Genomic DNA, 27,509 nt, shown 5'->3' on the forward strand with positions numbered 1-27,509 from the left:
GATAGATTTATATTTGATATTTTTAAATATATTTGATTTTTATAGTAGTATTTTTCACTTAATGCCAATGATAGGATATGTAAAATCTTGAAAAATTGTCACATAAAATAAAACTTTAAAAATTTCTATTCACACTGCTATTTATCAATATTAAAAGACTGTAATTGCTACTCGAGCACTTTTGCTAATCAAAGCATTTGACCTCTCGCTTGTCTTTCGAGCAAACTGTTTAAAATCTCTGAGTGAGGTGTAAGAGGCAAGCTTTGTCCTATAAGAGGCTTCTCTTAGTGCACAGGGCTCTGGAATCATGAACAGGTAGGTGAGAAGCCACTGCACAGCTGTGGCATGCCTAAGGCAGGCGGAATGTGTGGTAACATGAGGGAAGTCAAGCATGGAAAGATTAAAAAAAAGAATAAACAGGTGAGCTGAAAGTGACCAGCAGCTGTATAATTGTGTGCACTATACAATTATACACACATAACTGTAGACAGTATGCATGTATTTACATTGCATATATGTATACACATATAGTGAATATATACAGAATTATAAGCAAGTGGTGAGAAAAGTTGGTAAGTAAAAGTAATTGGATTATACAAAGAAGCATGATGGAAACACAAACGTTGGAATGGCCGATAATGTTAAATGGGTATCAAAAACATTTAAGTGATTAAAGAAGTAATTGTGTATTGAGGATAACATAACCACTAAGGAGGGACCCAAGGAAGGTCTTTTATGAAGGACGAGTGATAAGATTCCAGGATGACTTACCATTTTCTAATTAAATATTTTGGGAGGAAAAGAAACCTGGCCTTGATCCCTGGGGCATAAAAGGGGTACTCTCATAGTACCAAACAGGGTGGACACCTAGAACATATAATAGAATGCTTACTAATTCCTGGATTCAGAAAAAAACAAACTGATAATTGAGAATACTACTTGGTTTAGTAAATCATATATTTCATAAATCCCAATCAATCATTGCTCTTGACTAATGACATATCAGCTTCCCAACAAATTTCTTTCATCCATCCCTATAACTTTCCAGTTAATCTCCACAGAGAAATAAGCTCACTTTTCCAAACAGAAGTCTTATGATTGGCATCCCACTCCTCAGACTTGAGCCTCCAACAGTTCTTATGGTCAAGCTGGGATCTAAAGAACTCAGACCCTCCCGCCCACCTCTCCTGATCTTCTCCCTGCCATGTTAGTTGTTTGTCTCTTACCATCCCATTTCATGTCACCATTACTACACTCTGGCCTCTCATGGAAATTAGTGTGAGCTAATTACCTCAGCTCTTAGTCAAGCATGCCAGATTAGAAAGAACCTTTCAACATTAATTAGCATCCCACTGTCCAGCTTTGTCCTGACAAGTTATCACAGCTGCAGAGCTCTGTTCCCTTTTACAGAGCTGGAATGCCTCTACTCTCACACTGGAAAATCCTAAAGGCTACAGAAAGGGATAATCTCTAGTTTTGCTAAACCATGTATATCTAGGATCTAATACACTCCTGCCATGTAGTGTTGGATGGATGGATAGATGGATGGATGGATGGATGGATGTGGGTGGATGGATGAAAAATAGTGCCTCTGTAGGATCTTGGCCTTTTAGATTAATACAACAGAATTATCACAGTATTGAGAAACTTAACAAATAATAATGGTTAGAATTCTTCCATCATCATTTTACCCTCCATATTCTAAGAATACACAAGATAAGCATTTCTAAATTTGTCTTCGGAAGTCAAATAAGTATTGTTCTGTCTTCTAACTTTAAATACTACCATATTTTCCTATCGAATACACACATGAGGTTATGCAACCAACCTTTTACGTTTGCTGAAAGGGAAGGTTCTTGTTAATCAGAGTCTAACAAAAGATCCAGGAAAAGGACAGCATCTGTCAAGCAAGGCTCAGAGCAAAACCACTAGGAAAATATTGTGAAGACTTCCCTGTCACTTACATATAGATCTCCTCAAGGCTCTTGGCTAATTCTGCGCGTTCATGCCCTTTCAGCCAAGGAGCACTAAGATTGAATAAAACACAGTAAAGAACCATTATTTGAGAACTAGGTATAGATTTCAAATATTCATTAGTGTGTAAAATCATTCTGTAAAATGCTCTATACCAATGTAAAAGATGCTTTGAATTTCTATATTCATTTTAAGCAAAGTCTTTTCTATAAACACAATGACTATACAGATTATCTTTGACAGTAAAACATTTTTATTAAAATATAATGGAAGGGGCTGGAGAGATGGCTTGGCAGTTAAGAGCATTGACTGCTCTTTCAAAGATCCTGAGTTTAATTCTCAGCAACCACACGGTGGCTCACAACCATCTGTAATAGCATTGATGCCCTCTTCTGGTGTCTGAAGACAGCAACAGTGCACTCACATACATAAATTTAATAATAATAATAATAATAATAATAATAATAATAATAATAATGGAGAAGACAAGGCTTACTTCAGCTGATAAACAGGTGGCGCTGTACCTGGGTACTCATTTGGTAACATCACCTACAAAGAAGTTTCAAACAAATCCGTTTACACTGATTACAGCTGAAAATCAACTACATTAATAAAACCAGGCAATGAACAAGTTTCTAACTTACCTAGAAAAAAAGACAACCATTGTTTTATTTATTATCAGGTGAAAAATCCCCTCCTTCATACTTATAGTTCTAAGAAAAATATGCTGCTAGAGAGACTATCATGATTTGGAAGTTAATTCTGGGTAAAACATTTTTATAAAAGAGTAGATGTTCAGATGCAGAAAACCAGAGATGAAAAAGAAGTGGGTACAGGAACCCTACCCGCTGACTCCAATGAATACTGATACTATCTTTCATTTTACAATTATCTGAGTACTTAAAATATCCTGTGAAATACCACTAAAGATACTCTGCAAAACACACCTCTCTTTTAAAATCAAGACTACGAGGCCAGGGTGGAGGGTGCTGGCTGGTGCACACCTTTAATCCCAGCTCTTGAGAGGCAGACGCAGGTGGATCTGAGTTCAAGGCTAGCTTGGTATACAGAGCGAGTTCAAGGACAGCCAAGACTACTCAGAGAAACTCTTGAAAAACAAAGGTAACCCAACCAACAATGAAATGAATAAACTTTGGAAAAGAATCGGTATTATAAAATATTCTGCAATTTCCACAACACATACCAGTCATTGACTATGCCATAATGAGACAGAAAGCCACACTGATCTGTTTATCTTACGTATTCTAAGCACAACCAAATCCCAATAAAGAAGCAAGTGTCTGCTTTATGAATTTTCACACATAATTCTTCATCTTAAATGTCTGCCACTTTTCCAGGTGTAAACCTTCTTTTATGGTTAGAGTAACATAAAGAAGTAACAAATCCATAAACCAAACATTAACAATTTAATAATTAACATTAACATTTAATAATTAAGAATTAGATCAAGAAAGATTGCAACCATCAACAAAAGCAGGATTTGAGGGTGACTAAGAGTAATTAAATACCCATGTTTGCATAATCGTGACAATAATCAACAAAGGCAATCCAAATACCAATCCATACTAGAATAATCATAAACAGACAAATGGAATCAATTACATATTAAGTCCTAATGAATGGAAGGTGGCTGCAAAAAATGTAGGAAAAAATTACCTGTAAACAAAGTGTCCATTTGGGGTCATCCATGTCGTCAGTGATTCTAATACAAAATATTTTGGCAACCTCATCAATGACACACCACTCCTCGCCATAAATGGCTGCCATTGCCTCGATTTCTTCACTCTGAAAGTTGATTTTAAAAGTCAACAAACATTGAAGGAAAAACCTGTCCATGCTACCTTTTATAGCATTAACAATTAACATAGTTAAACCGAACAAAAAGCGCCCGTGCAAGCAGCTGGAACACACGCTCAAGGTGTGCTAACAAATACTGTTTCCCAAGCCTGCAACTGTGCTGCCGCACTGTCTGCGAATGCTTGGCCACATTCAGCCTGTGCATTTCACGACTCGACCGAGCCAGGTCTGTTCGTGTGATGGATGCTGCTGCAGCAGCCGAGCCGAGCCGAGCCGAGCCGAGCCTGTTCGGGTGCTGCAGCAGCCAAGCCAGGCTTGCTCATGTGACAATAGAACTGAGCCGAGCCGAGCCGAGCCGAGCCGAGCCGAGCCGAGCCGAGCCGAGCCTGCTCGTCTGACGCAGCAGCCGAGCTCAGCCGAGCCGAGCCGAGCCTGCTCGTGTGACGCAGCAGCCGAGTCCAGCCGAGCTGACTCGTGTGACGCAGCAGCCGAACTCAGCCGAGCCGAGCCGTCTCGTGTGACGCAGCAGCCGAACTGAGCCGAGCCGAGCCGACTCGTGTGACGCATCAGCCGAGCTGAGCCGAGCCGACTCGTGTGACGCATCAGCCGAGCTGAGCCGAGCCGACTCGTGTGACGCAGCAGCCGAACTCAGCCGAGCCGAGCCGAGCCGACTCGTGTGACGCAGCAGCCGAGCTGGACTTGCTCATGTGACAACGCAGCCGAGCCGAGCCGAGCTCGTGCAATGCAGTAGCCGAGCCAAGCCGAGCCTGCTCGTGTAATGCAGTAGCCGAGCCAAGCCGAGCCAAGCCGAGCCAAGCCGAGCCAAGCCGAGCCAAGCCGAGCCTGCTCGGGTGATGCAGTAGCCGAGCCGAGCCGAGCCGAGCCGAGCCGAGTCAAGCCGAGCCAAGCCTGCTGGTGTGACGCAGCAGCTGAGCTGGGCTTGCTCACAAGACAACACAGCCGAGCCAGGCCGCGCCAGGCTTGCTCACATGACAACAAAGGCAAGGCGAGCCTACTCGTGTGACGCAGCAGCCTAGCTGGGCTTGCTCTTAATACAACTCAGCCAAGCCGAGCAGAGCCGAGCCAAGCCGAGCCTGCTCGTGTGACGCAGCAGCGGACCCGAGCCGAGCCTGCTCGTGTGACGCAGCAGCCGAGCTGGGCTTGCTCATATTACAACGCAGCCAAGCCGAGCCTGCTCGTGTGACGCAGCAGCCGAGTATGGCTTGCTCATGTGACAACAAAGCTAAAGCGAGCTGAGCCGAGCCGAGCCGAACCGAACCGAGGGGGCCCGGCTTGCTCATGCGACAATGCGGCAAAGCCAGCGCTGCGGCCAAACCTGGCCTGTTCTGGGGATGCTGCGGCCAAGCCGAGCCTGCTCATGTGACGCTGCGGCCCAGCGCAGCTTGGTCCAGTGACAACATAGATAAGAGGCAGCCTTACACGATGCGAAAACGCCCTAAGCCAGCCTGCATGATGCGAAAGAGGCCGCACCCACGTAAAGCGAACACTCGAACACACATTGACGCCCACACTCACTTGTGTGAGCGAAAATATGCACAGCATCCACGAACACACTCATGCACATGCCCCAACACAAACACACACACACTTGTGCAAGCAAAAATACGCACCACATCCACGATGGGAGTGCCCGAACACAAGCACACACTTGTGTGAGTGAAAATATACACATCCATGATGCACGTGCCTGAACACACACACACACGAACACACACACACACACACACACACACACACACACACACACACGAGAGAAGGCAGATTACATCTTACACAACAGTCAGCCCCACACCATATCTTCATTTTGATAAGTTCTTAGCGGATCTTTGTTTTAGATTCTTTGGCTGTTGTTATTTTTAATTTGAGAACAGTAGCTTTTTTTTTCTTTTTGGTAACCATTTCAAGGCGTTTAATTTATTTTAATTTATAATTAATATATAATGGAGTCCGGATTTGGAAGCCCATGCCTTTAATACCAGCATACTGGAGGCAGCAGGCAGAACTCTGAGTCCAAAGCCAGCCCAAAACAGTAACCCCAGGATAACCACAGTGGCACTGTCTCAAAATCAACAACAAAAATAATTAAATGGGAAGGCAGGGAAAGGAAGATCCCTGTTGGGACCTTACCTGCCTCTGGTTGCTCCCTGATTCCACTTCAGCCATGGTGCTCTAGACCAGCTACACCACGTCCAAACGCCGAGGTCCGAACGAAACGACTGGAATGCAGCAAATGAATGCGACTGAGATGCACCGGAACTGATGGCCCAACACCACCCACTTCTCAAACTGCTTCCGGGTCAACAGCCCAGTGTGTGGGCAGTACCTCCAAACTACGGGGTTTCTAAGTGCTGTGACCAGGGGGAGCCTTGCTCGCACAAGCTGCTGGGCTTCCTCTCGGTTATCTATTGCAAAGTCATGGGCCTAAGGCCTTCTGAAGGCCTCACTGGGGTTTCAGCACTATTTGAAGCCATGGGAGAGTTTGGATTAGAGCACACCAAATTGGAACTCTCATACTCATCCCTCAGGGCAGAGTTTTATGTAGTTTGTTTTTTGCTTGCTTGTTTGGTTTTTTAAAAAATATTTTTGAAGGCATCTTGATAGATTTGCAGGTGTTTCTTTTACAAAAAGAATGAGAGCTAGAGAGGGTTGAAAAATGTGACTTTTTTTCACTGTTGTCTAGTGATACAACGTTGTATTTGGGCACAATTTTCTCACATTAATTATTACAATTAGGGTAGACCTACTTCATTGATCCATTGTGCAAGAAATTCAGAACTGGATGGTATCATTCTAAATTTAATGCAGATTTTTCCAGCATTGGTTATGTATTCTGTTCTTCAGGAAAAGTCACTCCAGATAATTCTTTGTTTCACAAAAATGGGTTTGTCCCCTGCTACCTCTTTTTCACATACGACTCTCCAAATTACTGTATTTTTTTTCTCTCTTCCATCATCAGTAACGCTGGTAGTTTTTGGTGCCCTTTGAGTTTTCCTTGGGTAAGGATGCCTGGAGCTATAAACTGAACCCATATTTACAAAACTCCTATTACACCCCACACTGGCATGCAAAACCAAATGTTGAGCACTTTAAGGGGTTAAACTATTGATCTTAGAGCACAAGCCATTGGTGTTCTGTTCAAGAAATTTTCCTCTGTCTCCACACTTTTAATTCTATTATTTTGAGGGTATCTAGCTTTATGTGAAGGTCTTTGAACCACTTGGACTGGAGCTTTGTACAGGGTGATAAGAATGGATCGACTTGCATTCTTCTACATGCTGACTGCCAGTTGAATCAGCACCATTTGCTGAAAATGCTGTCTTTTTCCCCCACACTGGACGGTTTTAGCTCCTCTGTCAAAATCAAGTGACCATAGGTGTGTGGGTTCATTTTTGGGTCTTCAATTCTATTCCATTGACTACCTGCCTGTCTCTGTACCAATGCCATACAGTATTTATCACTATTGCTTTGTAGTACAGCTTGAGGTCAGAATTGATGATTCCCATAGAAGTTCTTTTATTGTTGAGAATAGTTTTCAATATCGTGGGTTTTCAGTTTTTCCAAATGAATTTTCAAATTGCTCTTTCTAACTCTATGAAGAATTGAGTTGGAATTTTGATGGGGGTTGCATTGAATCTGTAGATTGCTTTCTGCAAGATGGCCATTTTTACTATATTAATCCTACCAATCCATGAGCATGGGAGGTCTTTCCATCTTCTGAGATCTTTTTCCATTTCTTTCTTCAGAGACTTGAAGTTCTTGTCATACAGATCTTTCACTTGCTTGGTTAGAGTCACACCAAGGTATTTTATATCATTTGTGACTATTGTGAAGAGTGTTGTTTCCCTAAGTTCTTTCTCAGCTTGCTTATCCTTTGAGTAAAGGAAGGCTACTGATTTGTTTGAGTTAATTTTATATCCAGCCACTTTGCTGAAGTAGTTTTTCAGGTTTAGGAGTTCTCTGGTAGAATTTTTGGGGTCGCTTAAGTATACTATCATATCCTCTGCAAATAGTGATACTTTGACTTCCTTTCCAATTTGCATCCCTTTGACCTCCTTTCATTGTCCAATTGCTCTGGCTAGAACTTTTGAGTACTAAATTAAATAGATAGGGAGAGAGTGGGCAGCCTTGTCTAGTCCCTGATTTTAGTGGGATTGCTTCAAGTTTCTCTCCATTTAGTTTGATGTTGACTACTGGTTTGCTGCATACTGCTTTTCCTATGTTTAGATGTGGTCATTGAATTCCTGATCTTTCCAGGCCTTTTAATATGAATGGGTGTTGAATTTTGTCAAATGTTTTTTCAGCATCTAATGAGATGATCATGTGGTTTTTTTTTTCTTTGAGTTTGTTTATATAGTGGATGGCACTGATGGATTTCCATACATTGAACCATTCCTGCATCCCTGGGATGAAACCTACTTGATCATGGTGGATGATCATTTTGATGTGTTCTTGGATTCCATTTGCAAGAATTTTATTGAGTACTTTTATATCAATATTCATAAGAGAAATTGGTCTGAAGTTCTTTTTTCTTGTTGGGTCTTTGTGTGGTTTAGGCATAAAGGTAACTTTGGCTTCATAGAACAAATTAGGTACTGTTCCTTCTGTTTTGATTTTGTAGGATATTTTGAAGACTATTTGTACTAAGTCTTCATTGAAGGTCTGATAGAATTCTGCGCTAAAACCATCTACTCCTGGGCTTTTTTTGGTTGAGAGACTTATAACGAATGCTTCTATTTCTTTAGGGTTATGGAACTGTTTAGATGGGTTACCTGATCCTGATGTAACTTTGGTATCTGGTATTGGTCTAGAAAATTATCCATTTCATCCAGATTTTCCATTTTGTTGAGTATAGGTTTTTGTAGTAGGATCTGATGATTTTTTTTTAATTTCCTCAGTTTCTGTTGTTATATCTCCCTTTTCATTTCTGATTTTATCAATTTAGATACTGCCTCTGTGCCCTCTGGTTAGTCTGGCTAAGGGTTTATCTATCTTGTTGATTTTTTTCAAAGAACCAGCTCCTGGTTTTGTTAATTCTTTGTACAGTTCCTTAGTCATCAAAAATGCAAATCAAAACAAACCTAAGATTCCACCTCACACCAGTCAGAATGGTTAAGATAAAAAAACTCAGGTGACAGCAGATGCTGGAAGAATGTGGCGAAAGAAGAAATCAGTCTGGTGGTTCCTCAGAAAATTGGACATAGTACTACCTGAGGACCCAGCTCTACTACTCCTGGGCATATACTTAAAAGGTGCTCCAACATGAGGACACATGTTTCACTATGTTCTTAGTATCCTTATTTATAATAGCCAGAAGCTGGAAACAACTCAGATGTCCTTTGACAGAGGAATGGAGACAGAAAATGTGGCACATTTACACAGTGGAGTACTACTTAGCAATTAAAAACAATGACTTCATGAAAATCACAGGCAAATGAATGGAACTAGAAAATATCATCCTGAGTGAGGTAACCCAATCTCAAAAGCACACACATGGTATGCACTCACTGATAAGTGGATAGTAGGCAAAAAGCTCAGAATATCCATGATACAACTCACAGACTACACAAAGCTCAAGAAGAAGGAAGACCAAAGTGTGGATGCTTCAGTCCTACTTAGAAGGGGGAACAAAATAATCATGGGAGGTGGAGGGTGGGAGGGACTTGGGAAGAAGTGAGGAGCAGGGAGAAGGGGGGGCCAGATAAGGTATGGGAGGAGATGGGGAGATGTACCGAGGGTCAGGAAATTGAACAGAAGTATTTAACAATGTAGGATGGGGAACTTGGGGTAGCCACCAGAAAGTCCCAGATGCCAGGAAAGCAAGAGGCTCCCAGGACCCAACAGAGATGACATTAGCTGGAATACCACACAAAGGGGAGGGAGGACCTGTCAAGACCATATCCAGAGGTTAGGCATGGCCCCCGAATGAGGGATGGAGCCACCCACTCATTTCCAAAATTTTAACCCAGAATTGCTCCTGTCTAAAGGAAATACAGGAACAAAGAGTGGAACAGAGACTGAAGGAAAAGCTATCCAGAGACTGCCCCACCTGGGGATCCGTCCCATAAGCAGACACCAAACCCAGACACCCTTGCTGATGCCAAGAAGTGCTTACTGACAGGAGCCTGATATATCTGTCTCTTGAGAGGATCTCTCTGCCAGAGCCTGACCAATACAGATGCGGATGCTTGGACTGAGCACAGGGACCCCAATGGAGGAGTTAGGGAAAGGACTGAAGGAGCTGAAGGAGTTTGCCACCCCATAGGAAGAACAACAGTATCAACCAACCAGACCCCTCAGAGCTCCCAAGGAGTAAACCACCAACCGAAGGGTACATATGGAGGGAACCATCGCTCCAGCTGCATAAGAAGCAGAGGGTTACCTTATCTGTCATCAGTGGAAAGAGAGACCCTTAGTCCTGTGGAAGTTCTATGCCCCAGTGTAGAGGAATGCTAGGGAGGTGAGGCTGGAGTGGGTGAATGAGTAAGTGGGTGGGTGGGTGGGTGGGTGGGCGAGCACCCTCATAGAAGCAGAGGGAGGGGAATGGAATAGGAGGGTTGTGGAGAGGAACCCAGAAAAGGGGATAACATTTGAAATGTAAATAAATAAAATATTTGATAAAAAGTAGTAGTAGTAGTAGTAGTAGTAGTAGTAGTAGTAGTAGTAATAATAATAATAATAATAAAGAGGTTGAACTGTAAATGGTAGGGTGACACACATCTTTTATCCCAGCACTCAGGAGGCAGAGGCAGGGATATCTCTGAGTGGGAGGCCAGCCTGGTCTATACAGCGAGTTCCAGGCTAGACAAGGCTATATACAGTGAAACAAAACTGAGTCAACAGTAAAAGTGGAGCAGAAACATATAATATATGGCTTGTGATTGCCATTGCATAAAATAGTCATTTGAAACGTAAATCCTTTTTCAAGGCTGTGGAATCATTTCTTTAGCAAAACTGTCAGGTGAATGGGAATTAGACTCGTTAGTAGACAAGCAATCCCACTGGCCTCCTCTCAGGGACCTAGCAGAAGATAAGAGGGTCCTCAGCTCCCAGAGTTCTTCCTCTCTGTCCCTCCCTCCCCCATCCTCTGTTGTCTATGTTTCTCTCTGTCCCTCCCTCCCCCATCCTCTGTTGTCTATGTTTCTCTCTGTCCCTCCCTCCCCCATCCTCTGTTGTCTATGTTCCTCTCTGTCCCTCCCTCCCCCATCCTCTGTTGTCTGTTTCTCTCTGTCCCTCCCTCCCCCATCCTCTGTTGTCTATGTTTCTCTCTGTCCCTCCTTCCCCCATCCTCTGTTGTCTATGTTTCTCTCTGTCCCTCCCTCCCCATCCTCTGTTGTCTATGTTTCTCTCTGTCCCTCCCTCCCCCATCCTCTGTTGTCTATGTTTCTCTCTGTCCCTCCCTCCCCATCCTCTGTTGTCTGTTTCTCTCTGTCCTCCCTCCCCCATCCTCTGTTGTCTATGTTCCTCTCTGTCCCTCCCTCCCCATCCTGTTGTCTATGTTTCTCTCTGTCTCTCCTTCCCCATCCTCTGTTGTCTGTTTCTCTCTGTCCCTCCCTCCCCCATCCTCTGTTGTCTATGTTTCTCTCTGTCCCTCCCTCCCCCATCCTCTGTTGTCTATGTTTCTCTCTGTCCTCCTTCCCCATCCTCTGTTGTCTGTTTCTCTCTGTCCCTCCCTCCCCCATCCTCTGTTGTCTATGTTTCTCTGTCCCTCCCTCCCCCATCCTCTGTTGTCTATGTTTCTCTCTGTCCCTCCCTCCCCATCCTCTTTTGTCTGTTTCTCTGTCCCTCCCTCCCCCATCCTCTGTTGTCTATGTTTTCTCTCTGTCCCTCCTTCCCCCATCCTCTGTTGTCTATGTTTCTCTCTGTCCCTCCTTCCCCCATCCTCTGTTGTCTATGTTTCTCTCTGTCCCTCCCTCCCCCCATCCTCTGTTGTCTATGTTTCTCTCTGTCCCTCCCTCCCCCATCCTCTGTTGTCTGTTTCTCTCTGTCCCTCCCTCCCCCATCCTCTGTTGTCTATGTTTCTCTCTGTCCCTCCTTCCCCCATCCTCTGTTGTCTATGTTTCTCTCTGTCCCTCCCCCCATCCTCTGTTGTCTATGTTTCTCTCTGTCCCTCCCTCCCCCATCCTCTGTTGTCTATGTTTCTCTCTGTCCCTCCTTCCCCCATCCTCTGTTGTCTATGTTTCTCTCTGTCCCTCCTTCCCCATCCTCTGTTGTCTATGTTTCTCTGTCCCTCCTTCCCCCATCCTCTGTTGTCTATGTTTCTCTCTGTCCCTCCCCCCCCCATCCTCTGTTGTCTATGTTTCTCTCTGTCCCTCCTTCCCCCATCCTCTGTTGTCTATGTTTTCTCTGTCCCTCCCTCCCCATCCTCTGTTGTCTATGTTTCTCTCTGTCCCTCCCTCCCCCATCCTCTGTTGTCTGTTCCTCTCTGTCTCTCCTTCCCCCATCCTCTGTTGTCTATGTTTCTCTCTGTCCCTCCTTCCCCCATCCTCTGTTGTCTATGCTTCTCTCCACCCCTCTGCATTCTTTCCTGTGTCTCTCTCCCTTTTCCTCTCTATGTCTCCCTGACAGTTGGCCTCTCTCTCTCCCCCACTCCCAATAAACCTCTTACACCAGATCTTTTCTATAGCATAATTTCTCAAGGGTACACCTTGGCATAGCCCAACAAAGGCACCTGCCCTCGCTCAAAATCTTTATCCTATCAAGAATGATTGAGTTCCAATAGTGACTGGCTTAACTAAAGTCCTGTCTATTTAGGGACTCTACTTCACTGAAATGGATCCTCATGTGCTGGAAAATCAACACACAGAACTGGGGTGTTCATTCAGTGGTAAAGCACTTGCCTTCCATGCCAAGGGCACTTGAGTTAAGTGTTCAGTACTACATAGACCACATAGACCACATAGACCACACAGACCACATAGACCACACAGACCACATAGACCACGTAGACCACATAGACCACGTAGACCACATATACATATACAAGACAGTCTTGATCTTCTAAATAAAGCACAGCATGTCACAGCATCTCAGCAGCAGCCCAGGACCATGCTCCCTACCAATTCCTGCTTCCTGATAGTTGCATCTTTAAGTCTTTTCTTGAGCTCAGATTGTAAACAGAAATGACCTTTTATGCTAAAGGGAACAGGAGAATACAAAACATTCAAACAACATCTTCCTTGTGTTTTCAGACCTGTTTAACAATGTGACCAATACAGAGAATCCTAAATAAGGCACCAGAATGAAGGACACAGTACTTTGGGAAAAGGAATGAAACAATTACTGAAGAGTAATAAATGTAGCAGACAACCTATATTTTGAAAAGTTTACTAAAAAATTCTGTAAAAAATTAGTTGAAAAAAATACTTTAAGCAAAGGCCTAAGCAGAGGCTTTCGAGGTTCTGAAGACAATTCTAGACACAGGCAGGATGTGTAGGCCTGGGTCTGCTGATTTCTACACCTGTTTACTCAAATGATTGGAGGGTCTCCCCTTAATGTATGTAAAGCCAGTTCGAATAGCTTTTTCCAATATTAGTACTCCTCCTAACCTTTCCGATTCAATACTTGGCCACTTTGAAAACCTTAAACCGTGCCTTAAGCTTGAAGCTTGAGGAATACCATGTTCCTCTTTTTCCTCACCTCCATATAATAAGATGACAGGTCCCGATGACGCTCATCCTCTGGTGTGGTTCATTGTCCACCTTCCTAGTGTCGGATGGCCATCTGGACTCATCTAATATAGTCGTTCTGATCTTGTCTTTTTCTCTGGAGTCCTTTACTAAATCAAGCTTCCACATTCATGCGTATACACCTTAACTTACCATATTATGTCAAGAACTCTAAACTTCAGAAGAGCATAAATGCTACTATTTTAGTCACTTGAAGGAAACTGAACCAAGATATGGCTAGAGTCAAGGACAGGTGGTCTGTTTAAATATAAACTGACAGCCATGTGGTTAAAATGGTAGCACAAAAATCCTAAGATGCACACAACCAACTCCATCAAAGACAATGGCTGATTGTACCTGAATGTCTCAGGACGAGGGGCTTTGGAGTCAGGCATTGTAGGAGTGGCTTAAATCTCTTTGCTTAAGATTGGGAAACAAACAGGGGTTGGGGATTTAGCTCAGTGGTAGAGCGCTTGCCTAGGAAGCGCAAGGCCCTGGGTTCGGTCCCCAGCTCCGAAAAAAAAAAAAAAAAAAAAAAAAAGAACAAAAAAAAAATTGGGAAACAAACATCATATACTGTGTTAAACAAACAAAAAAACCCAGAACAGAACAGCTGTACCAAAAATGTTGCAGAGGTTGAGCCTATTATCATGGAGAAGGATAGCTAAGAGTTCTGTGTCCACATGGGTAGGATTCAGGAAGAGAGAGCCACTGGGCCTGGCTTCAGCCTTTTAAACCCTCAAAGTTTCCTCTAACAAGGCCACACCTCCTAATCCTTGTCAAGCGGTGGCACTCCCTGATAACTAAACATCAAAATATATGGAGCCTATACGGGGCCATTTTTATTCAGACCGCCACGTTTCACTCCCTAGTGGCTTGTAGCCATTTAATAATGCAAACATGGATAGAGCCCAACCTCAAAAGTCCCCACGTCTAGCAGTCTCAACACTGTTTCAAGTTCAAACTCTCCTCAGAGACTCGAGGTGCTCAATCTCCTCACCGTAACCCCTGAGACATCAAAAATCAAAGAGCAGATCACACACTTCCCATACATAATGGCACAGGATATACATTAGCATTCCAAAAAAGGAAGGAAGGAACATAGTGAGGAAAAATTAGAACAAAGCAAGACCAAAACTAGCTGGGCAAACTCCACACTGAATGTCCATGCCCGATGCCAACACTCAGAACTGAATGTCCATGCCCGATGCCAGCACTCAGAACTGAATCTCCATGCCCGATGCCAGCACTCAGATATCCACTCCTTGCAGCTTTGCCGACCTCAACAAGGGACATACAAGTAAGGAGTCCACAGTTGTGGTTATTAAAGGCAAGGGGCTGGAAATCAGTGACACGAAACAGAGAGCCTGAGACTGTGCTGGTGCCACTGCAGCACAGCTGGGTAGCACAATGCCGCTAGGGCATTAAAGCCACCAAGAGTGCTCTGTGAACCTACCTAAAGGGTTTGTGTAGAGTTCTACCAACGCTATGCCCTTTGAGTTGCTGTGGACCTGGAGTTCCAGCTGGCTGTGAGCTACCATAAAGGTACTAGAAACTGAGCCTGGGTCCTCTGACAGAACAGCAAATGTTCTTAACTGCAGAGCCATCTCTCCAGTCCCTCCATGCCCCTTTTACACAAAGTAAGGTCTAAAAAACAAGAAATCCACCTCATCTGAGAAAGCTTATTAGAAATACTCAAAGTTGGGCCCTGTTGATTTGTATTTAAGATTTTCAGAGACGTTTATGCACATCCCAATCTTAGAACCCTGTGTGCTGATCAAGGAGAAGTCCTCCTTTGATCTTCGACAAGGAGGGTAATAGACTAAGGGCCATATACACTGGGCTCTGAGATCTCACTGTGCTTGCACTGAGGCTTCTCAAGAGCTGCTCTCACACAAGATCATGGACGTATGCATGAGCAGCTGCAGAACTTCTCTGATTGGAGACTGGTGAGGCAGGCCTTGCTGCACTTCTCAGACTTTACAGCAGTGCCATCTTTCTTGTTTCCACATTATTACCTCACTGTGATATATGTATCCATTTGGTGTCTCTGTATCCTTTAAATCCCCAGTCCCCTTTTTGTCCCTGGACTATTTCAGACCTGTTTATTATTTTTTTCACAAATACTTCTTCCTCTAATAAAATGCTTACACATTAAAATTTATTTTTGAGTCTTTATCTAGAGCATTGGTTGGCAATCTTTCTAATGCTGTGACCCTTTAATACAGTTCCTCATGCTATGGTGACCCCCAACCATAAAATTATTTTCATTGCTGCTTCATAAATGTAACCTTGCTACTGTTATGAATCATACTTTAAATACCTGTGTTTTCCGGTGGTCTTGGGGGAGTTCTATGAAAGGGTCGTTCAATCCCCACCCATGCTGCCCTGATCGAAGGTCGAGAAACACTCATCTAGAGTCTAGAGTAGTACAAACCACTGTAGAATACACAGTAACAGGTCAATTCTACTCTTACAATAAAGCTATTTCAGTGGGAGGCCATTAGGCTTAGGTGGGTCTTATCTTACACTTTCTATTGCTGTGATCACCATGACCACAGCAGCCTAGGAAGAAAGCCTTACCTGACTCACATCCACGACAAGACAGGAACTCAGACAGGACAGGAGCCTGGAGGCAGGCGCCAACCCAGAGGCCAGGAAGGGCTGCTGCTTACTGGCTTGCCCCATGGTTTACTCACTATGCTTTCTAATAGAGCCCAGGACCACCAGCCCCCAGTCAGCACAATCCACACTGAGCTGGTCCCTCTCTCTTCCATCACTAAGAACATGACTTACAGGGATCTTCATGAATTCATAAAACTTCAGCACAACTGACCATTGTCAACTTGACAAACACATCACTGTTAAAACCTTCCTTTCTCATTTTCCTGAAATTTCACATTCAAGATGTAAATAACTTTTTAAAATCACAAAGTCTTTCTTCTAATTCAAACACATTAAAATTTGAGTGCTTCGGGGCTCAGAAGTTAAGAGCACTGACTGCTCTTCCAGAGGTACTGAGTTCAACTCCCAGCAACCACATGGTGGCTCACAGCCATCTATATTGGGATTCAATGTCCTCTTCTGGTGTGTCTGAAGTGTACTCGTATACATAAAATAAATAAATCTTTAAAAAAGATGTGAGTCCCTTTAAAATGGCCAGAAAAATATTTCAACAGTGGGCTCTTATAAAATACAAAATAAATAGTTTACTCCAATACTATAAACAACTCAGTGTTTAACTATCTAGGATCCACTCACAATCTTCTGGGAGCCTCCCAGGGCCTTGGGTCACTCACTTCTCTAGCTTGACACTCTGCAGCACAAAAAACTTGTATTCTGGGCTCCAGCTGCCTCCGGTCCACTGCTGCTGCTGTTCTTGGTGGTCATCCCATGCTACTGGCATCAACAAAATGCTGGGGTCTCTTGCTACAACTGGGCTGCATTTTCACCAGTGGCCTCATTGTAGGGCTTTCCTCAGGAACTCCAGTACCTTACCTGCAATGTAAGGTACAAGCCTCAGCTGTTCTCCATGACCCCTTCATGCCTCAAACCAGCTCCACCTGGGTGACTCTGACCACCAAGCTCAGATGCCAGCACGAGGTACAACCTTAGCCACCTCTGGAGCACAGCTTACGGGAGCTGACTCTCAGGAAACAGAAAACACTTTGCAGAAGAACTCCACACAATGATCTGCTCTCTTTTTAACCACTAGTAACTTCTCAGTCCCATTTAACCAGCATCAGTTGTCCCAGTAACTCAAAGGTCTCACTTCAATGGTGCCGAGCTCGTTCTAATTATGGCTGATTCTTCAGCCCCAGCTGACTGATACCACAGGTTTTCCCCCTGGCAGACTGTTTGCTTCCCTCTGAACCTTCAGATAATCTCAACATTCTTATTCCAAGCTCCTTCATAACAGCTCTCTGAGCTCTCAACACTCAATGGCTCTTCTAGCCCAAATTTCCAAAGTCCTTCCATAGTCCTCCCAAAAACATGGCCAGGTCTGTCACAGCCACATCCCACAATCTGGGCACCACCTTGTCTTATTTAGGGTTACTATGGCTATGATGAAACACCATGACCAAAGCAGCTTGGGAAGGGAAAGCTTACACTTCCATATCACTGTTCATTATCAGAGGAAGTCAGGACAGAAATTCAAGCAGGGCAGGATCCTGGAGGTAGGAGCTGATGCAGACACCATGGAGGGGTGCTGCTTACCAGACTGTTCTATGTGACTTGTTCATCCTGCTTTCTTATAGAACCCAGGACCAGCAGCCCAGGGATGGCAAGAACCACAACAGTCTGAGGCCTTCCCCTTCAGTCACTAAGAAAATGCCCTACAGACCCGCCTACAGCCCAATCATGGAGGCATTCTTTAAACATTGAGGCTCCCCCTCTCAGATGACTCTAGGTCATGTCATGTTGACACAAAACTGTAGAGCACTGTTGTAGTGACTAATGTTCCTTCAAAAGCAACTGAGCCCACCTCAATGCTAACTTAACCAATCAGAAACTACCAGCTGGGAGACTATGCTAATTAGATGCTGCTAACCTCCAAGAGGGAGCTCCCACTGTAACCAAGGAAATGTCCCCTCTTGGTGGCACACAAACCTACCCAAGGTCAGGTACTGTCCAGTGCACAGAGAGCAGAATGTTTATAAAATGACTGTCATCTGTGTTTGATTAGACAGTTCTCAGCGCTCTACCACTCCCCTCCCACTAACAGTTAAGTCTGCTTTGACAAGACATTTGAGAATGCCATGGCCTTCACCATGGTCCTGATGTATTAACCAAAATAATGAAAGTAAACTAAAATAACTAAGAAAAATCTGTCAAAAAGTTGGCATGTAATGTCTCAAACAATTATTATGCTTTGCCAGGAATTGATGTTTAAGGTTAAACTGACCCTCATCTGACTATGACTTAAATTATATTAAAGTCTTTGTTATTTTTACCTTAAAATCTAATTTCCACAGAAATTAGTCCCTCAACACATAGAGAAACTGAGAAGTGTTCTGTGGTCACTCAAGTTCATGATCACTGTATTAAGCACAATCAGACTTTTTAGAGTGATTTATAATCTAACACTTATTATAACTATCAGAGATTAATGGCATGTTTCTCTGTACAAAGGTCTTAACTACAAAATCTTCTCCTATCCCAAAAGGCTTCAAACTTTAGTTTGAAGAATTGGTAAAATGTCTTTTCTAAGCACTAAGATGTTTGTTTGCATGTTTGTTTATTTAAAGGGACACTGACACATGTACATAACTCATTTAGATGTGCCAAGGTTCCTGAGAACTAAGCAACATTCTCTTGAAATAGATATTGCAAGTTTGTTCTAGAAGGGAAGCATTGCTAGTCCCTTCCCTGAAGAATGTTCCTCCTCTGTCTCTTCTTGGACCAAGAATGGTGCTCATGTGAAGTGGAAAGAGGGGGAAGCAGCACCTGCCTAGCCAGCCAGATCACCCACATCAGTCCCTGATCAATGGGTAGCATGTCTGAAGCAGAGTTTGCTCACAGTTCCCATTGTCAGTGTACCTCTAATCCTCCTACGATAGCACATCAAGGTTTATGTTAGAGCTATTTGGGTTCATCACTAAGGAGGACCTGGGTTTCCATTTACTAAAAATAGTCTAAATTTTATAACTTACAGGGCAAGAGAAATGGCTATGTGGTTTAAATGCTCGCTGTTCTAATAAAGGGCCTGGGTTCTGTTCCCAGCTTCCATCAAACGCCTGGACCCCCAGCTGCAGGGGACCCAACACCCTCTCCTGTCCCTGTGTGCATCTGTGCTCATACAGACATCCCTGCACACAATGAAAACATCATTTTAAAATGTTTTCACATTTCCACAAAACAACATACTCTTAATAAATGTACTTCTAGAAGGAAAATTCTCTTTTTACTTATCTGTTGATCTGTAACACAGAATGCATGTATCCAACATCTGGGGTGAGAGTGGGAGCAGGTTAAACATTTCTCAGCATCAACACACACACACACACACACACACACACACACACACACTCATGCTCCACAAAGGTCTCCCAGACTGGACTTCTCTGCTCTTTGCTTTGCTTTGTTTCTTCTGAAAGCTTCTGTTGACTAAGAAAAAGAGAAGAGGATTAGTTTCAAGCTCAGTGTTTGGGCCATCGAAGCATGTGAAACTAAGCGTTGATTATAAAAAAAAGCTATCTTCTTTTCCCTCAGCATGGAATTTCTGTCCCCAGGTCTGAGAGCTGTCTCCTTATGTTTTAAGTCTCAAGACAAAGATATGCATCACCAAGAACTTTTCATCATTAAAGATGATGCATTTAACACCACTCAAAGCCATAGCATGTGTGGTTTTCTTCGCAGAATCAATCAGTACTCAAGAGTTATGTAACATACATGTCTCTGGTGTACTTGTAATGTGTCTTCCCAAACAGATATATTCCCTGTGAGAAACTATTATGACTGGTAGGATGGCTGTGGTTAATCTAAAGCATAAACCTTACTGACTCCGATTGGCCACACAATGGCTATGAAAGCTCCAAATATCCTCAGGGGACTATAAGCAGCCTGCTCAAGTGTGCTCAGTGAATCCACTGGAACAAACTCACCTGTGTTGCCTTTCATGGCATAGAAACCTAAGTCAAGAAAGACTTCTCCAGTGACTTTTTCTTGTCTATTCTCAGTAATGCTGGATAAGCTAACTGGGAACTCAAACACAGGCAATATGAGGTAGCCTTAAGAGACCTTGGCAGCTACAGAAGCACAGCCACAGGAACTGGCATATGTCCTGGAGATGGGTTGATCTACTTGTGCCACAGAAACTGATCCAGACAGGAAAACAACTTGATAACTGAAGATCTACGGGCACCTTAGGAGTCACAGAGCCCTATGTCACTGAAACAGACACTACCTGGGGCTGTCCTCAGGGGTGACACCACCAAGCTCCCGGTTCCTAGTGTGTATTCCTAAACCTATGGCTTTCTGGTGCAGCATTCCAGCAACTGCAGCTTGGCAGTCAAAGAACTGGCAGCCCACCCATCTGTGGCTCCCATGAACCAACATCCACTGGCAGTTCTGTTCCTGCCTGGAGATCCCATTCACTCTATGAGAACACTGCCAACCCCTATGTGGTCCTGCTCCCTGCTTCTCAACAGCACTTGGGTAGCCCACACTCCCCTTTACTATTCCTAAAGAGGCAGGTAACCCACACGTCCTAGCGGCGGCAGCTACTGGTAACAAGAGGAGCTGCCCGACAGTTCTTACAGTGGCTAGGACAGGAACGGGAGCAGGAAAGACAGAAGTAGAGAGCACTGATAAAAGGCTGCGAGGAGCCTAAGAACAGAACCTCTCGGGCCCTGGTCCCCAGCACAGCTCCAGAGAGTTGCAGCATCTCAGATGGCAGGTCTCAGACCACAGACCAAGGAACACTGGCTTCTCACAAAAGAGCCACAGCCTGTACAGGGAATGTCGTATTACAGGAAGCCACTGCTTGCTGCTGTCAGACACTGGAAGAGGGAAAGCAGACAGAGAGCAAAGGAGGATTAGCCTCACACACATCAGCACTCGTGTGTGCATGTAGACACACAATTATAGAAATATATACTAACAACCATTACGATGGGAAGTGTGCTGGCACAGCGCCGTGTACCTGACATCTAGCTATCCGGGATATTAGAACGGGGTGATCACTTGAGCCTAGGAGTCTGAAATCAGCCTGGACAAAACTGAAATTTTTTCTGTTTTGAGAAAAAGAAACTACTGAAAATATATCTATTAGGTGAATTATTAGGCATGGGCTCCAAATAAAAGGTAAGAGGAACTCACTCATACAGAGAGTAGAGTGGTCCAAATTACTTCATGAGTGTCTATGGCAGTGGGCAAACACCAGCAATGATGAATCGTCATTTCTGAAATTGAGCTCACGAAACCATCATAGAACTTCCAAGATGTGGTATTAAAACACGGCAGCTTCACCTCAACATAACACCAGACACACAAAGTCTAATGCAAGAGAAAGTGGGGAACTGCCTCGAATGCATTGCCACGGAGACAACTCCCTTAACAGAACACCAATGGCTCAGGCTCTAACATCAACAATTGACAAATGGCACTTCATGAAACTGGAAAGCTTCTGTAAGGCAGAGGACACTGTCAACAGGAAAAAACATCGGCCTACAGACTGGGAAAGGATCCTCAGCAACCCCACATCTAACAGAGGGCTAATATCCAAAATTTATAAAGAACTCAGGAAACTAGACACCAACAATTCAAATAACACAATTGAAAAATGGGACATAGAGCTAAACAGAGAATTCTCAACAGAAGCCAAGAAGCACTTAAAGAAATGATCAGTATCCTTAGTCATCAGGGAAATGCAAATTAAAACGCCCCTGAGGCTCCCTCTTCCACCCACCTGTCAGTATGGCTAAGACCCAAAAGTCAAGCGGCAGCTCATGCTGGCAAAGATGTGCAGCAAGGGAACACTCCTCCATTGCTGGTGGGAGTGCAAACTTGTTCAGCCACTTCAGAAATCAAATTGGCAGTTTCTCAGAAAATTTGAAATAGTTTTACCTCAAGAACCAGCTATACCACTCCTGGGATGTACCCAAAAGATACTGCACTACACTACAAGGACATTTGTTCAACTATGTTCATAGCAGCTCTATTCATAATAGCCAGAAGCTGGAAACAACCTAGATGTCCCTCAACTGAAGAATGGATTAAAAAAAAAAAGTTGGTACATCTACACAATGGAATACTCTTCAGCTATTAAAAATAAAGATATCATGAATTTTGCAGGGAAATGGATGAAACTTGAGAATATTGCCCTGAGTGAAGAACCTAGAGCCGGAAACACATATGTTACCGTTCAGTATCCCAAAGTCCATGCACATTCCTCCAAACAAAAGCATAGTCAGGCCTATCACTGCTCACAGTCCCTGGCATGAGCCTCTGTCTTAGTTAGGCTTCCCATTGCTGTGCACAGACACCATGACCAAGGCAGGACAACATTTTATTGGGGCTGGCTTACAGATCCAGAGATTCAGTCCATTATCATCAAGGTGGGAACATGGCAGCATCCAGGCAGATGGTGCAGGAGCAGGAACTCTGAGTTCTGCATCTTGATTGGGAAGGCAGCCAGAAGACTGTCTTTCAGGCAGCTAGGAGAAGGATCTCAAAGCCCAACCCCACAGTGACACACTTTTCCCAACAAGGACAAATCTACTCCAACATTGCCATACCCCCTAATAGTGCCACTTCCCATGGGCCAAGCATATTCAAACCACCACAGGAGTGTACTCCTCACAAATGAACATTAGCCCTAAAGTGCAGGATAACCATGCCACAGTCCACAGACCCAAGGAAACTGGGCAATGAGGAGGTGCCAAAGATAGGTGTGCAAATCTCTCTCAGAAAGGGAAACTAAATAGTCATTGAATGTGGATGGAGAGGAAGCTGTGTAGGGGAGGAGGTAAGGAGGGGATTGGGGATAGCCATCAGGTGTGGGGAGAGAAGGGGCAGGAGAGGGCTGGGAGTGAGAATGGAAATCAGTAGGGGTTGCATCTCCAGTGACTAGCTGGAAGCCTGGGAAGGGAGAGGGTATGGGGCATCTATAGGAGTGACCTTAGCTGAGATTCCTACCACAGGGGGATACAGAGACTGAAGTAGCTGCCTCCTGTAACCAGGCAGGACTTCCAGAGGAGGGATGGTGACATCATTCCACCCACCACAAAATATTCAGCTCAAAATCTGTCTTGCTTACAAGATGCACAGGGATAAAGATGGAGCAGAGACTGAGGGAACAGCCAACCAATGACCTGAGACCCATTCTGACATTATTAATACTCTGCTATGGTTGTAGACAGCAGCCTAGCATAACTGTCTCCTGAGAGGCTTCATCCAGCAGCAGATGGAGACCCACATCGAAACATCAGTCTTAGCCTGGGGAGTCTTCTGGACGAGTTGGGGATAGAAGTAGGCAAGTCAGAGGGGTCAAAGACACTGCTGGAAGACCCACAGAGAGATCATGGGCCTGGGCCACCTGGGCCACCATCCAGAGAACATGGAAAAGCTGAACCTAGACCTGCCCCCTACATATTTGTAGTAAATGTGCAGCTTGGTCTTCATGTGGTTCTCCTAATAAGTGGAGCAAGGAGGTGGGGGAATGGATGGACATGGGGGGCGGGGGTAGGGAATTGGGGGGTAGGAATATGGACAGGAAAGGGGAGGTCTTAGTCTCTGTTCCTTGCCATTGGATCCCCTTCCCTATCTGGACTACATGTTTGGGCCTGAATGAGAAGGTACTAGTCCTGCTGGAACTAGATGTCCCAGGGTGGGTGGTACCCAAGGGGGGGGGTCCCTTTCTCTGAGGAGAAGGGGAGGGGGCAATGAGTGGAGGGATTTGTAAGGGTGGGACTGAGAAGAGAGAAGGGAGAGAGGTTATGATCGAGATGTAAAGTGAATTTTTAAATAAATAAACTGCGATTTTGACAAAGTGACTGCAATCCTTTATACCCCATTTGATAGAACAAATTAACTAAGGTAATGACAAAGTGGCAAAATTAAACACGGGGTTAATATAAACAGTGGATCAAGATTTCAGAAGAAAACCAATGATGTGCTCAAAGCATTTACCTAAGGGAGTTTAAGGAAGGGATGTTGTACCAAAGGATGGGCAAGGACCCTGCAAGAGACAGAAAAGCAGCCAGGAACTCCTCAAATTTTAGAAAGCTGTTAGGACTCCCAGAATTAAAGGGAACAGGGTGTTAAAATGCCAGCCACACGATAGGAATTACCCATGGGAAGCAGTCATTACATTTCAATGAATCCACAGAAATACCGGATCTTTAAAGGGTTAACGAGGGTAGGGGAATGGGATTGTGAGGAAGACACTAGAGGGCGGGATAGAGGGATCAGGGTGCTACTAACCACTTTCCCGTTCGCACATCCTCCCTCGCTCCGCGGATCTGACACCGGCTCTGCCTTCAGCAGGCATATATGCACACACGTGTGCTCACCTCACCTGTAACCTTGGACCCATCCAGCGGCTCAGTTCAAGCCCCACTGCCTCACCCCTAAATACAGCAGTAGATTGCTAGCTGGTTTTCCTAACTCCTGGATTTTACTTTTACCTGTCTTGATTCCTGCTAGTAGGTCAGTCCACAAGCGGTCTCCATTCAAAAGAATCTCCAACTTCCGAAACCTTGTGATCCGCAAATGTCACTTCTCTAAACCATCGTGTTCGTCTCTGACTGGGTTTCACCTGCCTCTGGTCGTGCCACTGTCCCCTTTAGCCATGGGGAGAGCAGGTAGACCACCTTCGACAGTCCCCATTTGGAAAGACAGCCGGAAGCAGGAACCTGTGGTGCTCCGGAACTAAAAGTCCTGATCCACCCAACGATGACTACTTCCGGGTTGCGGGCCTGCGGCCTCTTGGGGCCTCCGGGCCGCAAGAATTCCTGGAAGTTTTTTCTAGAACCTCACACTCTTTTTCAGTGCTCTCTGGGCGACCAGGAGGAGGCCTACTTGCCACAACTGCTGCTGGGCTGCTGTCTTCTGGAATGTCGCGGGGCTGGGACCTTCCGCACCCCAGAGGCCCCAGCACCATCGGAAATACTGGGAGAGCTTGTATGAGTGTTCCTAGCCCGAACTCAGGGCTAGTGTCTTTCAGGGCAGCGTTTTCAAATGTATTCTTTGTTGGTTTGGTTTGGGTTTTAAATATTTTTGAAGATATTTGGATCGGTTTGGGCGAACGGTTTCAGTTATAAAATGAACGAGAGAGCTGGAGAGGGTAGATAATTTGGAAAATGAGGAGAAGCTTTATTCTTCGCTGTTATCTGATACAACCTTGTGTCTGGGCACACTTTTCTGTGAGACTCTAATTATTCTAACCAACCGAGTTCGTTGATTCGGTGTGCAAAAAAAATCATGAATTGAATGATGTCATAAAATTCAATACTGCTTTTTACAGTCCTGGTTAAGAATTCTGTTCTTCAGTAGCATTCAGTCCCAACATTTCTTTTGTTCACAACAATGTTTTTTTTTCCTCCTGCAACCACTTTTTTTTACATACAAATCTCCAAACTCCTCTATCTTTTCTCTCTTTTATCATCGGTAATTATGGTAGTTTTTAGTGCCCTTTAACCTGTTGGCAACAAGCAAAAGAAACTTATTCTAGCTTACTACTGTTTCATTCTCACATTCCATTTAATCAGAGGGATAAATTAAAGTCAAGGCCCAGACCACAGGGGACCCAGGCACATCCCTATAGCTGAACAGCTTCAGTTGCAAACAGTTGCGTCCAGCCATTTCAACGACAACTTTTCCATCTTGCAGGGTCAACCAAGTTCATGATGCCAGGTGTAGGAACGAACAAGTATCCCACTTCTCCAAATGTTTTCTTAATCGTCTGTTAACCAGTAAAGAATATAGAAATTGCTGTTATCTAAACCAAGGTATGTAATTATAAAACTATATAACCAATTTCCTGTTGTGCCCTAATTACCTTCCTATTACTGAGACCCTTTAATACACTTCCTCATGTGGTGATCCCCAGCTGTAAAATGGTTTTCACTGCTATCTCATAACTGTAATTTTGCTAGTGTTATGGATAATACTGTTAATATCTGTGTTTTCTGATCGTCTTGGGTGGCCCATCCACCACCTTCCAAAGGGGTTGGCAACCCACAGGTTGAGAACCACCGATCTAGAATCTAGCATAAACCAATGTAGGATACACAATAACAGGTCAATTCTATCCTTATAATAAAACTATTTCATTGGAAGGTCATTGGGCTTAGGTGGATATTCTCTTAGAGTTAATGTTGGTAAGATGAAACACCATGACCAAAGCAACCCAGAGAAGAAAGGGATTATTTGACTCACACGTCCACACCATTGTTTATTATTGAACAAACAGTGGATAGGAATTCAAACAGGGCAGGAACCTGGAAGCAGGAGCTGAACCCAGAGGCTAGGGAGGCCTGCTGTTTACTGGCTTGCTCCCAAAGGCTTTCTTATAGAACCCAGGTGGCACAATCAACCTTGATCTGATCCCCCTCCCTTCCATCCCTAATTAAGAAAATGGCTTCCAGGAGTCTTCATAAATTCATAAAACTGTTCTGCCTAGTTGACCCCTTGTCAACCTGACAAACACATCAGTGTTAAAACCTTCCTTTCTCATTCAACCCCAAGATCTCACAGTAAAAATATGTGTAGCTTGTAAAGATCCCACAGTCTTTTTTTCTAGTTCCAACATATCACTGCCTCTAAAATGGCCAATAGCTTTTAAAATCCAAAGTCTTTCAAACGGGGGATCCTACAAAATAAAAAATAAACACTTTAGGGCTGGAGAGATGGCTCAGTGGTTAAGAGCACTGACTGATCTTCCAGAGGTCCTGAGTTCAATTCCCAGCAACCACATGGTGGCTCACAACCATCTGTAATGGGATCCGATGTCCTCTCTGGTGTTTCTGAGGACAACTACAGGACATTTATATAAATAAAACAAATAAATAAAAATAAATAAATACTTTACACCAACGGTGGTTTTCCTTTTATCTGTCCTGCTTCCTGCTAATAAGTCACTCCAGAAGTACCTTCTGTTTGAGCGAATCTCCCATCTTGTGCCTCGTAGATCAGCAAACGGCACTTGTCTAACACAGTGTGCATCACAAGCTATGAACATGTATGTGCACATCCTCTCCTTGTCACCACCTCTTCCACTCAATGCAGTCCCCATGTTCTTTCTGTTCCTTCAATCCGCTGTCTGCATGGCCACTCTTCTGTGGTAGAAATCTAATTACAGACCTCTCTTGTTGAAAGAATGACTACTACCTCCACAATGGCGACCATCTAAAGGATGCTTCTTTATGACATGGCTCCCATCGATCACTGCAGCCTCCTCTCCTCATCCCAGCTGTTTCTAGCTGCCAACTTCTGAAGTTTATGTTCTAACCATAGTGGACAAATTTCACTTTCCCTAATGAGGCACACAGTTCGTCGTTGCAGTTCTGTCCTGTTCACAGTTTTTGT

At 44.1% G+C, this 27,509-nt stretch overlaps 1 protein-coding gene and 1 long non-coding RNA gene across 2 annotated transcripts in view; both read right to left on the bottom strand.

Annotated features, from left to right (window-relative positions):
* The window catches only part of Impact (impact RWD domain protein), a 28,703-nt gene extending 14,790 nt beyond the window's left edge, over positions 1-13,913 (bottom strand). Inside the window, exons 1-5 of the mRNA XM_032886095.1 lie at positions 13,450-13,913; positions 5,941-6,029; positions 3,652-3,780; positions 2,471-2,523; positions 1,965-2,027 (exon numbers count right to left, since the gene is read on the bottom strand). Coding sequence (XP_032741986.1) covers positions 1,965-2,027; positions 2,471-2,523; positions 3,652-3,780; positions 5,941-5,976 — 281 coding nt within the window. The 5' untranslated portion in view covers positions 5,977-6,029; positions 13,450-13,913. The remainder of the gene's footprint in view (positions 1-1,964; positions 2,028-2,470; positions 2,524-3,651; positions 3,781-5,940; positions 6,030-13,449) is intronic.
* Positions 13,914-17,856: 3,943 nt separating this feature from the next.
* LOC116884852 lies at positions 17,857-24,840 on the bottom strand. The gene is made up of 3 exons (XR_004385903.1): positions 24,608-24,840; positions 20,739-20,980; positions 17,857-19,586 (listed from the first exon to the last, which is right to left on the bottom strand). It is a non-coding gene; the product is annotated as an uncharacterized LOC116884852 (long non-coding RNA).
* Positions 24,841-27,509: the final 2,669 nt, after the last annotated feature.

Source organism: Rattus rattus, chromosome 15 (assembly GCF_011064425.1).
Source record: "Rattus rattus isolate New Zealand chromosome 15, Rrattus_CSIRO_v1, whole genome shotgun sequence".
NCBI classification, from domain to species: domain Eukaryota; kingdom Metazoa; phylum Chordata; class Mammalia; order Rodentia; family Muridae; genus Rattus; species Rattus rattus.